The 16,573-nt window shown below is 47.3% G+C and overlaps 1 protein-coding gene across 1 annotated transcript; it reads right to left on the minus strand.

Moving 5' to 3' along the window:
- Positions 1 to 241: 241 nt before the first annotated feature.
- On the minus strand, positions 242 to 6,080 carry LOC105871471 (keratin, type II cytoskeletal 6A-like). Its single transcript, XM_076007291.1, has 9 exons — positions 5,440 to 6,080; positions 4,341 to 4,555; positions 3,934 to 3,994; positions 3,681 to 3,776; positions 3,392 to 3,556; positions 2,783 to 2,908; positions 1,389 to 1,609; positions 1,142 to 1,176; positions 242 to 1,028 (listed from the first exon to the last, which is right to left on the minus strand). The coding sequence occupies exons 1-9, from the start codon at positions 5,977 to 5,979 to the stop codon at positions 790 to 792; spliced, it is 1,698 nt and encodes a 565-aa protein (XP_075863406.1). The 5' UTR covers positions 5,980 to 6,080; the 3' UTR covers positions 242 to 789.
- Positions 6,081 to 16,573: the final 10,493 nt, after the last annotated feature.

The raw sequence follows: 16,573 nt of genomic DNA on the forward strand, positions 1-16,573 counted from the left end.
TTAAGAGTGTACAGTGACCATGGACCAGACACCTCCCACTCCACTTGCCAAAAAGATAGATGGACTTTGAACTGGAAAGACACGCTGAATGTCAAGATGCCAAATCACAGTTGTTCAATTTCTCTAAAGAAGAGCAGTTATGTATACAGCGAATGTATTATCATTTAAAAATGAAAAGTCATTTATCAGATGAAAACGTTTGACAGCCGTTGGCCCCAAAGCAAGACAACATCACTCAATATATTATAAATCTGCTTTATTTAGTAATTACAGAGAGCAAAGAGCAGAGAAAACACCACAGAGGTACAGACTCTGTACATCACAGGACTAGTCACTCGTGCCTTCATGGCAGCTGCCAGGGAGGGTCACACCGCTTATAAGGTGGGGGAAGTGGGACCAGTAGAAATGAAATGGAAGTTGCCCTATTCTAGAACAAGCCCCAGGCAGCATTTTCTGGGATGGAAAGGGCCAGAGATAGTTTTGTTCTAATGCTCAGCCTCAGAGATAGAACTTGGGCGGCAGGAGATGAATAACGTAGTAACTAAGTGACGCTCCAGTGCTGATGGATCATGATGTTAGTCCAGAGTTGACCTTATGATGGAGCAAAGGGAGCTCAGGAGGGCAGGTGTAGACAGAGAGGGCAAGGGAGGGCACTCAGCATGCAGCCTCGGCTCCCACTCAGAGAGCAGGAGAGACCGGAGGCCAGGAGAGGACAAGCCACCTGAGGAGAGGGCTCTGCAGCCAGACAGGGGCCTGAGGCTGGTGGCACCGAGAGCTGGCGGCAGGACTTCAGTGCTTGTAGCTCTTCTTGCTGGAGGAGGTGGTGGTGGTGGTGTACTTGATGGAGGAACTGCTGCCTCCCACGGAGCTGAGGCCACCCCCCAGGCCTCTGCCACTGCTGGAACTGAAGCCACCTCCAAGGCTGTGACCACCGCTGTAGGAGTAGCCGCTGCCTCCGCCCAGGGCTAGGCCACTGCCGACACCGCCAGCACCGCCGTAGCCGCCAGAGACGGTGGACTGCACCACGGCTGTGGTGGGGAGGGGACAAGGACACGAGAAGACACCGTGAGCTCCTTCTGCCGGCCGCAGCCCACCCAGAAGAGTGCCAGGGCCGGGGACGAAGGCAAGCAAGGGTACTTACAGATGTTGACTTGTCCGACGCCTTCGCCATTCAGCCTAGAGGGAGGAACACAGGCAGGATGAGACTCGGGGAGCCATTCCCTGGGCCCGCATGGGAAGCTCCGTGTGAGCAGCAGTCCATGGGAAACTGCTCTTGCAGTTGTTTTGCAAGACTAGCAGTTATGGCCATGGCTGCTGTGCCCTACGCCGTGCCGGGTGCCAGACATCCAGGTGTGCTCAGGTGCTTGAGCAGGTGCTCAGGGACCCACCTGCACTCCTCGCCCTCCAGCAGCTTGCGGTAGGTGGCGATCTCCATGTCCAGGGCCAGCTTCACGTTCATGAGCTCCTGGTAGTCCTTCAGCAGGCGGGCCATGTCCTGCTTGGCCCTCTGCAGGGCGTCCTCCAGCCCTTCCAGCTTGCTCCTGGCGTCCTTCAGGGCCATCTCCCCACGCTGCTCCGCGTCCGCAATGGCGGCCTGCAGGTTGGCGCACTGGAAGGGAAAGCAAGAGTGAACTTGGATCCGGTGCCTTAGAGCACACTCGCCTGGAACTTCAGCGAGGAAGGTGCCTGGAACCCAACATGGAGGGTGAGTGAACTCTAACCTTCCATCCTACTACTTTTCTATCGTGCAGTTTTTGTCTAGTCTGGCTCGTTTTGCAAAAACAGATACCCCTTTTCATTAACCACCTGCATGAGAATGCGGATTGTTGCTGATGGCAGACGCTACAGTGGACATAAGACAAAGGGACATTGGAAGAAATGGAACTGCGTTTTGTTTGCAATGTTGTCCCCACAGTCAGATCCAGATCGTTTATGAATATCTCATATGGACGCCCACTAACAACAACTTCCAACCACCTTTAAGTGAGAGGATGAGTTTTCACCTGAGACTGCTGAGACCTTGCCATCTTCCCGGTCAGAGGCTCTTGCTCACTTGAGCAACTCTGTGCTTGTCTAATGCCCCTTTTCCTCTGTCTTTTTCACCCTGAATCTTGAGCAGATTTGCCACAGTGTTCCTCAGGCTTTCTTGCCTGTCCTTGTCTTCCAAGTTGTTCCTTTGCAATTCCCAAATCAATCAGTCTTCTTAAGTAAACCCTCCAATGCCTCTAGACCAGTGGTTCCCAACCTTCTTGGCACCAAGGAACAGGTTCATGGAAGACAATTTTTACATGGATAGCTGGGTAGGGGTTGGGATTGTGCAGGAGGAGGGGCTCAGCCAGTGATGCCAGTGTGATAGGGAGCAGCTTCAAATGCACTAGCTTGCCCAGTACTCACCTCCTCCTGTGCACCCCTAACCCCAGTTCCTAAGTTTCATGGAAGACAATTTCTCCACAGATGGTGGATGTGGGCCAAGAGGAGCAGTGTGGAGCTCTGTGGCCTGACCCTAACATGCCAGTGACCAGTACTGGTCCATGGCCCTGGGATTGGGGACTGAAGCTCTAGACTGTATTGCTGAAGCTTTGATCAGCTCGGATTGCTTCTGACCACATGCTATTACTAGACAGTAGGTAGGATTCACGTGTCCTAACCACTGGGGAAGTACATGTCCTCCTCTCCCTGCTGTCCCCTTAGAACCAGGGGACCTTCACCAATGATGGTCAATGACTGGCTGATGGTCTTGCAAGGAAGTGGTGCTTCTCTACACCACTGGCCCACACCGTACCTGCTTCTTGACGTGGTCGATCTCAGATCTCAACCTCTGGATCATGCGGTTCATCTCAGCAATCTCCTGCTTGGTGTTGCGCAGATCGTCCCCATGTCTGCCCGCGGTGACCTGCAGCTCCTCGTACTGCCGAGCAGAGGTAGAGAGAGAGACAGTATCTATGAGTTTATAAGGTGAACCATGACTTTCACTTCTGAATCAGGCGTGTGTTGAAGTTGAACCTGATGGTTTCTCCTCAGGGTATTTAATAAAAGTTGATTTTACAAGATGGAGAACTAAATGGTCTGGATAACCAAATCAAGACCGTCCTCATTATGGGTCCACTGAATGTCTCATCCTTTAGGGACTGGCAGTGCTCTATATACAACTCTAAGAGGGTGAAGCTAAAAGAAAGGATTCCTAGTGCTTATGAACATAAGCATCATCCCTGGTTTTCTTCTTAGACTTAGGCATAATTGCTATAATATCTATACGACAGTGCAGCATACATGTCATGTGAGAGGATACTGGATTCCTTACAGTAGATTTCCCCAGTGAAGTCTCTTCTAGCCTTCTGGTATGCAGAGTGGGACACAGAGATTTCCTGGCAGCTGCCACCTCCCCGCTCACCTTGGTCTGGTACCAGGACTCAGCCTCAGCCCGGCTCCTCTGAGCAATCTCCTCATATTGGGCTTTGACTTCAGCGATGATGCTGTCCAGGTCCAGGTTACGGTTGTTGTCCATGGACAGGACCACGGATGTGTCTGAGATGTGGGTTTGCATCTGAGACAGCTCCTGCAGAACACAAGTGTGTGAGACCATTTACCCCTGCACCGTTAAAACCACTATGTATACCAAAGGGTCCTTCCCCCTTTGAAGACCCCGTCATAGCAAATAAGAGGACACCAGAGATGCTTACTGCTTCATAGAAGGCTCTCAGGAAATTGATCTCGTCTGTAAGGCTGTCCACCCTGGCTTGCAGTTCAACCTTATTCATGTAGGCAGCATCCACGTCCTGGGGAAAGAGCCGACAACGTGCAGTGAGCTGAGCCCCTGCCCCATCTGCCCATGGGTTGTGCTCCCTGCCCATCCTCCTCTCACAGGCGAGCAGAGGCATGGAGTCCTTTGTCTCCCTTAGCAAAGAGCCTGAAGCCCTGGCTGAATCTGCTCACCTTCTTCAGAGTCACAAATTCATTCTCTGCTGCTGTGCGCTTGTTGATTTCATCTTCATATCTGCAGGGAGGAAGGTAAGAGACTCCATTGAGCCAGTGGTAGCAGGAAACTGAAAAGCAGCCTGTGACCCCACACTGTCCGCATGTGCAGTACGTCCTGATTCTTCTTTCGTGCCACACAGAGCCTAAAGGCCAAGTTTTGTTGCTACAAATGTTTCACTCCTCTAATCTCCCCAGGTGTTCCCCAGCCCTCCTCTCTACTTGCAGGTTTCTTGCTAGGCAATAATGTGTGAGTTTCACGTACATGGACATGCATGCCAGGAATCCTGCCCACATCGGGACCTCAACCCAATAGCCTTGAAGTGTGTGCTTCAGAATGCTGAGTCCCTTTTCCCCATTTGACTCACTTGTTCTTGAAGTCCTCCACCAGGTCCTGCATGCCTCTGAGCTCTGAGTCCAGGCGGCCTTTGTCCCCGAGGATGCTGTCCAGCTGCCTCCTGAGGGTGCTGATGTACTGCTCGAACAAAGGCTCCAGGTTCTGCCTCACGGTCTTGGTGCCCTGCTCCTGGAGCAGGGTCCACTTGGTGTCCAGGACCTTGTTCTGCTGCTCTAGGAAGCGCACCTGGAGAGGAGACAAGACGGTCATTTGCCAGACAAGGAAGGAAGCAAGAAGTGTCTGTGTCATCAGGTGTCCTGGCAGGTCTGCAGTGTCCCACGGCGCTGGGGTATCACAGTGCATGCAGAAGGCTCAGGCTGAGTCCTGCTCCCCAAACCTTTTCCCTTTGCACCAGGCAGATCTAACTTGCGAAAATCTCTTATGGAACGTTCAGGTTTTCTCCCCTTCTAAGTTATTGAACAGACCAGTGACCTTCAATATTTCTTCCCCCTTTCCCAAGCACAACCAGAAATCTAGTTTTCAATAGTGTGTACCTGACATATTGTCCCCAGTTTTCCTGAGCGACAGGACCTGAGTCAGAGGCATGCAGTGTGCCTCCTGATGACCAGATTCCTGTCCAACGTCCCCTTCAGTGCCTGTGTCTGCTCTAAAGTACCCTACTTTATGGTCATTGTTTTTAGGGTAAATTGGCATTTCTACATATTGCATAAATATTTCTAAGTCTCTTATTTCTTAGTCAACCAATAATATCTTTTTCTGTTCTTTAAACATTTTTTTTCTGGCCCAGACTAATTTACTAGTGTCATTTTCTTTGTAGTCTCTGAGACACTTGAGAGGGAAGAATGAAGTCATGCCATCTCTCCTCGTCCCATCTGGGATTCAGTTATTCACAGGTGAGAGCTCTTCCCAGACAGGGATGAGGCCACTTCACAGGGTCAGTCCTTAGATGCGTGTCATCACCTGCTGCCTGGTGTCAACATGGGCCATCTGGGATCCCCGTGGAGGGCTAGTCTCAGCCCCTTGTCCCTCTGTCCTATGTCTCCCCCAGTAGGAGGGCTTTTGTTTCTGTCACTCGCAGACTCTGTGGAGGCCACGGCCTCATGTCTCACCTTGTCGATGAAGGAGGCGAACTTGTTGTTGAGGGTCTTGATCTGCTCGCGCTCCTCGGTCCTGACGCGCTGGATGGTGGGGTCGATTTGCAGGTTCAGAGGGGTCAGGAGATTCTGGTTGATCGTGACCTCTTGGATGCCTCCAGGGGGGCACACAGGGAAGCCAGCGCCACCAAAGCCACCACCAAAGCCAGCTCCACCACCGAGCCCAAAGCCACCACCAGCTCCACCGCCAAAGCTGAATCCACTGCCGGCTCCACCTCCAAAGCCAAAGCCACCTCCGACTCTGCTGCCATATCCACCGCTGACGGCACAGCTGCCCCCTCCGATGGAGATCCTCTTGGAGCCCCCCAGGTTGTAGAGGCTCCGGCTGCCGAAGCCAGCTCCTCCACACACTGCACCAAGGCCACCACTGCCCCGGGAGCGGGACACGGAGACGCTGCTGAAGCCAGAGCGGGAGACCCCGGGGACTCTGGCTGAGCCGGCACTGAAGCCACGGTGGCTGCTGCTGTGGCTCCTCATGGTGGATTTGCTGGACATGCTTCCAGAAGACAGAAGGCTGAGAGAGCGCGAGAGGCTGGAGGCTGGAAGGAGAGGAGCAGGACTGTGAGGCGAGCTCCGGGCCGCTGTTTATATGTGGTGAGCATGGGCTGGGCTCGGAGCTGGAAGGTGAGCTTGCACATCGGGAAGGGCTGGGCTTTACACACGGTGAGATCACCCACAGTTTCTAGAAAGGTATGAAATACTAAGAGTGCTTTTTGGATTCCTTTAGTCATGGAGAAATTCTCCTGCCTTCCAGCCTTGACTTGATCCTCACACAATACGCCTGGATGTAAATTCACTGAAGTCATGAATTAGTCATGTCCTCAAACAAAGGAGAAAAGGAGCTGATCTGTGATAATTGTCCCTTCCTTGTGCTTCATCAGGCACTCCCTGTGTGCCCCCTTCCCACACAGGCTTTCTGCTTGTCTGGCACCACCCTTCCCATCCGAGTGGGAGTCTCCCTGCAGGCGTACTGGCATTTGCCCCAGGCCTGAGCAAGAAGTGGCCTGCTGGGTCTTCTCACCAAGCTTGAACCAGTTCTGCTGGGCTGCTCGCTGTCCTTCCTGGTGGCCTGGGCATGGGCATGGGGCTACTATGGGGATAAGACCATCTTTGTAAGGTAGGAAGGAGAGGGGTTGAGCTCTGACACGGGGAGAACAGCCTTTGCTCTGTTTCCTGTGTGATACGCCGGCCACCTGGCACTTTCCTGACAGGACAGGAAGACATTGCCCAAGATGCCTCTGCCCACACACCTGACTTCTGCAACAACTTTCTATCCATGCTGGCACCTCCCTCCTCAGGGCTCACTTTGCCATTGAGCTTATTCTCATGCTAATCTGCCTGTCCAGTGAAATTCATAGACATCTTTCTCCCTGCTGTTTTGGAACATTTACTTACAGCTTAATTTAAAGGGTCCTAAATGAGTAGGACAAAAATCATTAAGGAATTCACTGAATTTTTATTCCCACAGATTTTGACATTTCTTAAGAATCCAGAATCAAGACAGTTCAATCGGGCCTGTATGGAAAGAAGCAGTGAGTCATAAAAAAAAATGTGTCCCTACAAGTGTAATGATGTCACAAGTAAATTCCAAATTTTTATTTCTAATCTCTGTGTTTGAAATGTTAAATCCCTATACACCTTCCCAGGCTGTCAAATGAGAGTAGTGCTTGGTTTGGAGGGGAATGAAGCTCATTTTTTCCAGTCTGTGCATTAAGTACTGTGTATGAGGAGAACTGAGGCAACCGTGGGTACGTTATTCCATGAGAACATATGCCTAAATGAGCAAGCATAGGAGGAAAGACAGACTCTGACATTCAGATGAGCCTGAGGACAGCTCTTGTCACCTTTGTAAAAGCACTGCCATCTCCCCAACATTCTGGGGGACGTGGCATTCAGGAGGACTGGGTGTTCCCTGCCCAAAGGAGATGCTAACTCAGCGTCTGGTGGAGAGAGGTACCTTCTCAAGACAACGGAAGCAGCTCCCCTCCCTCCACCCTGGTTGCACAATGGTTGACCAAGAATGTGCTTCCACCCAGTTCTGGGAAAGAAGTGTTCCTTCTCATGGCATGTGCTCTGATCCACTCTACTCTCTTGGGATAGAGGGTTTAGCTTGGCATGGATGATGCTAGAATGGGTAAGAAGGGTTGGCAAGTCAGGTGGGAGCAACATACATGTGCCCAATGTCCTATGTCTGTGCCAGTGTCCAGTGTCGATGGCCACTTTCCCACTACAACAGCAGGGTTCAGTAGTTGCAACAGAGATCGTATGACCTGCAAAGCCTAAACTATTCACTATTTGTCCCTTTAAAAAAAACATGGTTGAGAGCATTGGCTCTGGAGTCAGAGTGCTTAGGCTCATGACCAAGCTCCTGCGTGTTCTTGTGAAAATACTTAATCCTTTTGTGCTTTGTTTCCACACCTGTAAACTGTGGGCGAAGATAGCACTAACCCCAGAGTGTCATTGTGAGGCTCAAACGAGATAATTAAAGTGACGGTCTTAGCACAGTGTCTGGCACGTCTGGTCTCCATGAAGATGAGCAAATATTATTCTTATAGGGAAATATGAGAATGCTTGGTATGTAAGGATATATGAGAAGCTTCAAGAGCTGGGGCACAGGTACAATACCTGGGTGTGTGGTGACAGGGGGCCACGGGGCGGGGGCACGGTGAGGGAAACGAAACCAGCATTTGCGGCTTGTGCCACCTGAGTAAGGACCTTGGAAGCTGGGTGTAGAGATTCGCTCCGGCTCCAGGAAGCTGTGTAGAGCCCCAGAGGCAGAAGAGCAATTTGCAAGCTTGCAGGCACTCCTCCCAGCAGCAGCACAGGGCAGATAGAGTTCCACCTCTGGGGAACGCAGGGTGCTGTCTGAGCGGCTGGAAGGAATCGTGGTTGGAGAGAGTCCGTGGCAGGAGGCTGGCAGGCTGCTCTCCCTGGTCTCCGGTCAAGCTTCCCCGCTCACCCTCTGCTGGGTCTCTGGCTGTCCTCTGGGTTGTGCACACAGGGACAGGCTGCCACCAACCAGCACCAGGGACCCCATCAGTTCCTCTTTCAGTATTGATTTTATTTATATCTTTTTGAGCGTGAGGGTTAACTCATCCCTGAATGAAGGATGTAATTTAATCTTAGCAGGAACCTCGCACTCAACCTTTTAGCCTATCAGAGGATGGCTTAACTCAACATCTTATCCAATCCCAGGCTTGTGCACCAGACAGCACCAACAGTATAAAGTGTCATGTTTAATTTCCTGCCACAAGTATTTATAAGACATTCATTTAAGAGCTTTAATCCCCCTTGCCGCCCACAGGAAATGCTTTGAGGACCAATTCCAGTGACCTGGTGGCATGAGGTCAGTGGGAAGACCCAAGAGAGGTGATGAGGGCATCTAAGATAGTGGAGGGGGAGCTAGGGAGGAGGGACCCCTACTTCCTCCACACTTCTCCCCAGCCTCACCACCCTAAAAGGGTGGAGTTTGTACTTGGTTCATTTGCCCTTGATTTTCTATGTCCTGTATCAGGGTGTTTCCCAGCCCACTCTCAGACTGTCGTTCCTGGCTCAGCCCTGCTTCCTCCCTCCCCCAGAGTCCGGCTGCCCCCACCTCCCCCCCCCCCCGCCCCGCGTTAGCCTCCCCCGGAGGGTAGTGTTCATAGGCAGTGGGGGCTTCCTGGGTGGCTAGAAAATTGGCTTTTCAGATGAAATCCCTGGATCACATCCAGCGGTGGAGCCCAGGGGAGTTCTGTTTTCCTAGAGGAGCTGGGTGGGGAATGCATGAACTTCATAATAAGATTAGAACAAAGGGTGCTAGTTTAGGCAACTATGTGAGAGAAACAGAAGCAAGCAGGTGAGTAACTGGGGTGACAGCGACCTCCTCCCCAGCAGGCTGCTGAAGCCAGCCTCTTCTCCCTGTCAGGGGGGCTTCAGCTGAAGCCAGCTGTGGTATGCAGAATGCCTTCGCTGTAGGCTTAGGGGTTAACCTACCCTTCCCGAATTGTTCCCAGCGTGGAGGAAGGGCAGAGGGCGCCCCTGCAGCCTGAGCTCATGGAAAGTCTGCCTCATGAGGATTTGCCTGGTCTGTCTGCCTCCCTGGGTGGAGCTGGCCGCTGGGAATGAGGGCTAGGCTATTGTCATCATCATCAAAAGCTTAAGACTAAACGCCTAATCCTGCAAGCCACAGCTCAGGATGATGCTGTTCAGAGAGAATCCCACAGACCCAGTCCTTCCCTAGGGAGCACCCACCGAAAGAAAAACAAGTGCAACCGCACGTGTAAGGGACACAGATAGCAGCGCTGAGGCTGGGGTGGCAAGTGCGGGCTTCTGCGGGAGGGTGGTTCAGAAGTACTGAAACTCTCAGGATTGCACTGCTTAGTACCTCGGTTGTTTGTGAACATGTAATATGTACCTAACTGTAGAGCTTCCCTTATGTTTCTCAATTGTCACACACGGTCCACACATTTTTCACAGAGAACACTTCGACGGGGTTGCATATCTGGACATGATCCCTGAGTGGCTTTCTCTGCAGCGGCAGGAAGTCTCTGACAGCTCCATTTTCCTGTGGGACCTCAAGATGGTCATGGAGACCAGAGGGCACCTAAAGAACATTTTCCCCAGTGCTTAACATGATGCTTGGTTTGAAGCACTGATCTGCCTCCGGAACTGTGGTCACAAAGCCGGTGGGGATGTGTCAAGAGCCTCGTCCTCACAGACTTGTAGGGGGCCAAGGGAAGGACTGTAGCTGCCCCTTCAATCATGAGATGTAGACCATGACAGGGTGTGAATGGGGATACTCACTAGCCTGCAGGATCCATGCATATCCTGTGCTCCGAGGGACATGAAATCACCCTGTCCCTTGTAAACCGATTTTGGTACCGTTTTCCCATAAAACCTAGTTACCGAGCAACACACTTTGAAGGTGTCCAGTTCTTCTTGCCCCGCCCCGTCCGTGCTGGTGTGGGGCGGGTAGGCGCGCCGGGATGTTTGAGTCACTGGTAGTGTGTGACTGGGCTGGGCACTGAAGGGCACGTTTGGGAGACGGGGACAACCCTCGGCTTTCTGGGCCAATGTGGGGGCTCCTGAGGACGAGCGATGTGTGTCCTGTGAAGGTGCAGTTGGTGATCTGAGGCAAGGCGTGATGGCAGGGGGAAAAGAGGAGCTTTAGAGAAGACGGGAAGAGAGAAGGGGTGGGCTGGACACAGGACCAGGCTGGGCGCTGCCTGGGCAAGCAGGGTAAAAGGCACAGGTGAGGGCGCGAGTGCCCTCCCGTCAGGTGGCCGAGGTCCTCGGCAAGGACGGGGTGTCAGGGAGCTCCAGAGGGACTTCCTCACCCCTGCAGGGCCCACTTCACTATACTGTGTCATTTTTTTTTTTAAAGTGCATTTGGTGAAAATGAGTCCAACAATCCCCCAAAGACATTCACGGGGCACCTGGCTTAGACAACGCAAGTGGTGGGCTGCGTGCAGCCTTGTGGCAGGATGTCTGGCTGCCTCTGCCTCTGGCTCCCCTCCCTTTACTTCAGTCAAGGGGAAATGTCGCCTTAGTCATGATGTCTTGGGTAATCCCCCAAATTTGGACTGCCTTGGAGTATTCCTACCCCTAAAATTTATCTCCTAATCATTTGACTCTTAGAGTACAAACACCCTAGAAAGCAAACAAGCCTCTGTCTCCTCTGAGATTTCCTGGCTGTAGTAACTGCCTTCGTCTGTTCATCCCTTATAATCTCGCTTTAAGCCCAGGGTTAGGGGTAGTGACAGATCGTTGATGCTCTGGCACAAGTCTGTGGAAGTAACGCCGCAAGTGAGGTCTCCGGGTCAGCTGCTAAATTTGACTTCTCTCCCCTTTGCTCTTCCCTCCCCTCAGCCACTTCAGGAAAAGAGCCTGGACTTTTCCAGAGAGACGCAGCAGAACACGCAGCGTGACTAGGGAAGTTGGGATCCCGTGGTAGAGACTGCCGATTGGCCAAATTAGCTTCTATTCCCAACACACTCCTTTCCTTCCTGTCTCCACTATAGAAACTGGAAAAGCGAAATAGTCTTTCTTTAAAAAAAAAAAAAAAAGAATTTTGTTTATTGAAGTATAAATGCACAGATCTTAAGTGTAGAGTTCAATCCATTTAGACAAACGTATGCACCTCTGTAACCGACACATTATTACGATATAGTATATTCCCATTACTCCAGAAAATTCCTTCATGCCCCTTTCCTATGAATCCCACTGCCCCAAGCAAACATGGTTTTGATTTTTCCAGTAAAGAAGCATAAAGTATATACCACGTACATATATATGTGTGTGTATATAAAATGTGTATATGCACTTTTTTGTGTATCTGGCATTTTTTACTAAAAAAATGTTTTTGAGGTTCATCCAGGATGTTGTGTTAGTGGGTGAGTGGTGTGCCATGGTATGAATACACCACAGCTTGTTTACCCGCTCCTGCTAATGAGTTCCTGGGGTACTTCCAGTTTGCGGTTACCTTCAAGAAAGCAGTTATGAACATACTTGTGAGTATTTCTGTGGACATATGTCTTCCTTTTGTTTAAATAAATACCTGGAAATGGAATTGCTGCATGAAGCAGAAATGTGTATTACTTTTCCAAAGTAGTTGTGCCATTTTAAAAACTAGACTTTACTTTTTAGAACAACTTTCATGGCAAACTGGAGCAGAAGGTATAGAGTTCCCCTATACCCCTGCCCCCACATGCACATAGCCTCCCCATTGTCAACTTCCTCTACCAGAGTGGGACATCTGTTATATTTGAGGAACCTACGTGGATGTGCCATTATTACTCAAAGTCCAGAGTTTACATTAGAGTTCACTTTTGGTGTTGTAAATTCTATGGGTCTTGAAAAATGTATATTGACGTGTTTCCACCATTATATGAATAGTATCATACAGAACAGTTTCACTGCCTTAAATATCCTCTGTGTTCTGATTATTCATCCCTTCTTCTCCTTCAACCCTTGGAAACCATTGATCTTTTTACTGTCTCCATAGTTTTGCTTTTTTCAGAATGTCATGTAGTTGGAAACATGGTATGCAGCCCTTTCGGATTGGCTTCTTTCACTTAGAAATGTGCATGTAAGTTTCTGCATGTCTTTTCATCGCTGGATAGCTCATTACTTTTCAGTGATGAATAATATTTCATTGTTTGGATGTGCCACAGATTGTTTATTTGCCTACTGAAGGGCATCTTGGTTGCTTCCAAGTTTAGGCAATTAGGAATAAACTTACTATAAATATGCATGGGCGTAAGTTCTCAACTCATTTGAGTAAATACCAAGGAGTGCAATTGCTGGATCATATGGTAAGAGTATGTGTAGTTTTATAAAAAACTGCCAAACCGTCTTCCAAAGTGGCTATCCCATTTTGCATTCCCATGAGCAATGAATTAGAGTCCTTGTTGCTCCACATCCTTGCCAGCATTGGATGTTGTCAATGTTCTAGATTTTGAATACTCTAATAGATATTTAGCGGTATCTCACTGTTGCTTTAATTTGCATTTCCCTGATGACATAATATTTTATGTCTTTTCACATGCTTATTTGACATCTGTATATCTTCTTTGTTGATGTGTATGGTAGGGACTTTGACCCATTTTATAATTGGATTGTTTGTTTCTTATTGCTAAATTTTAATGAAATGAAATTATATTTTATTCTTTATACAGTTTGTATAAGATAACAGCCCTTTATCAGATATGTCTTTTGCCAATATTTTCTTCCAGTCTGTGGCTTGATTTGTTATACTCTTGACAGTATCTTTTGAAGAGCAGAAGTCTTAATTTCAATGAAGTCCAGCATGTAAATTATTTCCTTCATAGATCATGCCTTTGATGTTATATCTAAAAAATCATCACCATACACAATGTCATCTAGTTTTTCTCCTGTATTATGTTCTAGGAATTTCATAGTTTGTTTTTTTTTTTTTTTTTTTTTTTGAGACAGGGTCTCACTTTGTTGCCCAGGCTAGAGTGAGTGCTGTGGCGTCAGCCTAGCTCACAGCAACCTCAAACTCCTGGGCTCAAACAATCCTCCTGCCTCAGCCTCCCGAGTAGCTGGGACTACAGGCATGCCCCACCATGCCCGGCTAATTTTTTGTATATATATTAGTTGGCCAATTAATTTCTTTCTATTTATAGTAGAGACGGGGTCTCGTTCTTGCTCAGGCTGGTTTCGAACTCCTGACCTCGAGCAATCGCCCGCCTTGGCCTCCCAGAGTGCTAGGATTACAGGTGTGAGCCACCGCACCCGGCCTATAGTTTTGCATTTTACATTTATGGGTATGATCAATTTTGAACTAAATTTTTGGAGAGTGTAAACTCTGTGTTCATTTTTTTTTTTTTTTTTGGCATGTGAATATTCAGTTGTTCAGTACCATTTGTTGAAAAGACTATCTTTGCTCCACTGTATTACCTTTGCTCCTTTGTCAAGCACCGTTGACTATATTTGTGTGGATATAATTCTGGGCTTTCTACTGTGTTCTGTTGATCTATTTGTCAATTCTTTCACCAATACAACACTGTCTTGATTACTGTAGATTCATAGTAAGTCTTGAAGTCAGGTATTGTCAGTCCTCTGACTTTGTTCTTCTGGTTCAATATTGCATTGGGTAATTTTATGTCCTTTGCTTCTTTATAAGACTTTAAAATGAGATTTTTGATATACATAAAATAACTTCCTGGGGTTTTGATTGGGATTACATTGAATCTATAGATCAAGTTGGGAAGAACTGGCGGCTTGACAATATTGAGTCTTCATATCCTTGAACATGGAATATCTCTCCATTTATTTAGTTATTTAATTTTTTCATTAGAGTTTTGTGTTTTCCTCATGTAGATCTGTACATATATTGTTAGATTTATACCAATTATTTATGGAGGTGCTAATGTAAGGTATCATGCTTTTAATTTCAAATTCTAATTGCTCATTGCTGGTATACAGGAAAATGATTGTCTTTTGTATGTTAACCTTGTATCATGTAACCTTGCTACAATTACTTATTACTTTTATGAGTTTTTTGGTTGAATGTTTTTTCTACATAGACAATCATGTCATGTGATCAAAGTTTTATTTGTTTCCACCCAATTTGTATATCTTTTATTTCCTTTTCTTTTCATATTGCACTAACGAGGACTTCTAGTTGATTTTGAGGAGGAATGATGAGAGGGGATATATTTGCCTTCTTCCTCATCTTAGTGGGAAAGATTCTAGTTTCATACCATTAAGTATGATGTTAGCTGTAGGTTTTCTGAGGATGTTCTTTATCAAGTTGAGGAAGTTCCCCTCTACTCCAACCTTGCTAAGAGTTTTTATTACGAATAGTGTTAAATTCTGTGAAATGCTTTTCCATACCTATTGATGTAATTGTGTGATTTTTTTTTTGTTTATTGATGTGATGGATTATATTAAATGACTTTGAAATGTTGAACCAGCCTTACATACCTGGGATAAATCCCACTTGGTCATGGTGTATAATTCTTTCTATGCACCATTAGATGTGATTTTCTAATATTTTGGGGGGGATTTTTGCATCTGTTCTTATAAGAGATAATGGTCTGTAGTTTTTTGTTCTTTTTTTTTTATTTCGGTATATTATGGGGGTACAGATTTTAAGGTTTCAATAAATGCCCATTCTCCCCCTCCCCCCACAAGTCTGAGTCTCCAGCATGACTATCCCCCAGATGGTGCACATCTCACTCATTATATATGTATATACCCGCCCCCTCCCCCTCCCACCTGCCCAATACCTTATTACTGTAGTACCTATGTGACCACTTAGGTGCTGTTCAGTTAATACCAATTTGCTGGTGAGTATATGTGGAGCTTGTTTTTCTATTCTTGGGAAACTTCACTTAATAGAATGGGTTCCAGCTCTAACCAGGAAAATATAAGATGTGCTATATCACCATTGTTTCTTAGAGCTGAATAGTACTCCATGATATACATATACCACATTTCATTAATCCATTCTTGGATTGATGGGCACTTGGGCTGTTTCCACAGCCTTGCAATTATGAATTGTGCTGCTATAAACATTCGAGTGCAGGTGTCTTTTTTGTAGAGTGTCATTGGATCTTTTGGGTAGATGCCCAGCAATGGGATTGCTAAATCAAATGGTAGATTCACTTGTATCACTTTAAGGTATCTCCATATTGCTTTCCACAGAGGTTGAACTAGTTTGCAGTCCCACCAGCAGTGTAGGAGTGTTCCTCTCTCTCCGCATCCATGCCAGCATTTATTGTTTGGAGACTTTTTGATAAAGGCCATTCTCACTGGATGTAAGTGATATCTCATTGTGGTTTTGATTTGCATTTCCCTGATGATTAGAGATGTTGAGCATTTTTTCATATGTTTGTTGGCCATTCTTCTGTCTTCTTTAGAAAAGTTTCTGTTCAAGTCCAATGCCCACTTTTTAATAAGGTTATTTGATTTTTTCTTGCTGATTTTTGTGAGTTCTAAGTATATTCTAGTTATCAGTCCCTTATCAGATGCATAGGATGCAAAAATTTTCTCCCATTCTGTAGGTTGTCTGCTTACTTTCATGACTATTTCTTTGGCTATGCAGAAGCTTTGTAGTTTGATCATGTCCCATTTATTTATTTTTGTTGCTGCTGTGATTGCCTTTGGGGACTTCTTCATAAACTCTTTGCCTAGGCAAAGAGTGTGTTTCCAATTTTTTCCTCTAGAATTCTAATAGTTTCATACCTTAGGTTTAAGTCTGTTATCCAGCGTGAGTTGATTTTTGTGAGAGGTGAAAGGTGTGGGTCCTGTTTTAGCCTTCTACAGGTGGCTATCCAGTTTTCCCAGCACCATTTATTGAAAAGGGATTCTTTCCCCCAGAGTATGTTTTTGTCTGCTTTGTCAAAGATTAGATGGCTATATGAGGATGGTTTTATATCAGGATTCTCACATCTGTTCCACTGGTCCATATTCCTATTTTTGTGCCAATACCATATTGATTTAATCACTACAGCTTTCTAGTATAGTTTGATATCTGGCATATTAATGCCTCCCATTTTGATTTTGTTGCCTAGAATTGCTTTTGATATTCGGGGTCTTCTTTGGTTCCATATGAAGCATAAAATTATTTTTTCTATAT

Source organism: Microcebus murinus, chromosome 10, assembly GCF_040939455.1.
Source record: "Microcebus murinus isolate Inina chromosome 10, M.murinus_Inina_mat1.0, whole genome shotgun sequence".
Classification (NCBI taxonomy): Eukaryota; Metazoa; Chordata; class Mammalia; order Primates; family Cheirogaleidae; genus Microcebus; species Microcebus murinus.

Excerpts from the sequence above, each read along its gene's own strand:
- LOC105871471 (XM_076007291.1), bottom strand. The coding sequence starts at position 5,979 with ATGTCCAGCAAATCCACCATGAGGAGCCACAGCAGCAGCCACCGTGGC. Across the intron at positions 3,777-3,933 it reads AATTTGTGACTCTGAAGAAG|GACGTGGATGCTGCCTACAT; the intron begins GTGAGCAGATTC and ends CTCTTTCCCCAG. Across the intron at positions 1,029-1,141 it reads CGTCGGACAAGTCAACATCT|CCGTGGTGCAGTCCACCGTC; the intron begins GTAAGTACCCTT and ends TCCCCACCACAG.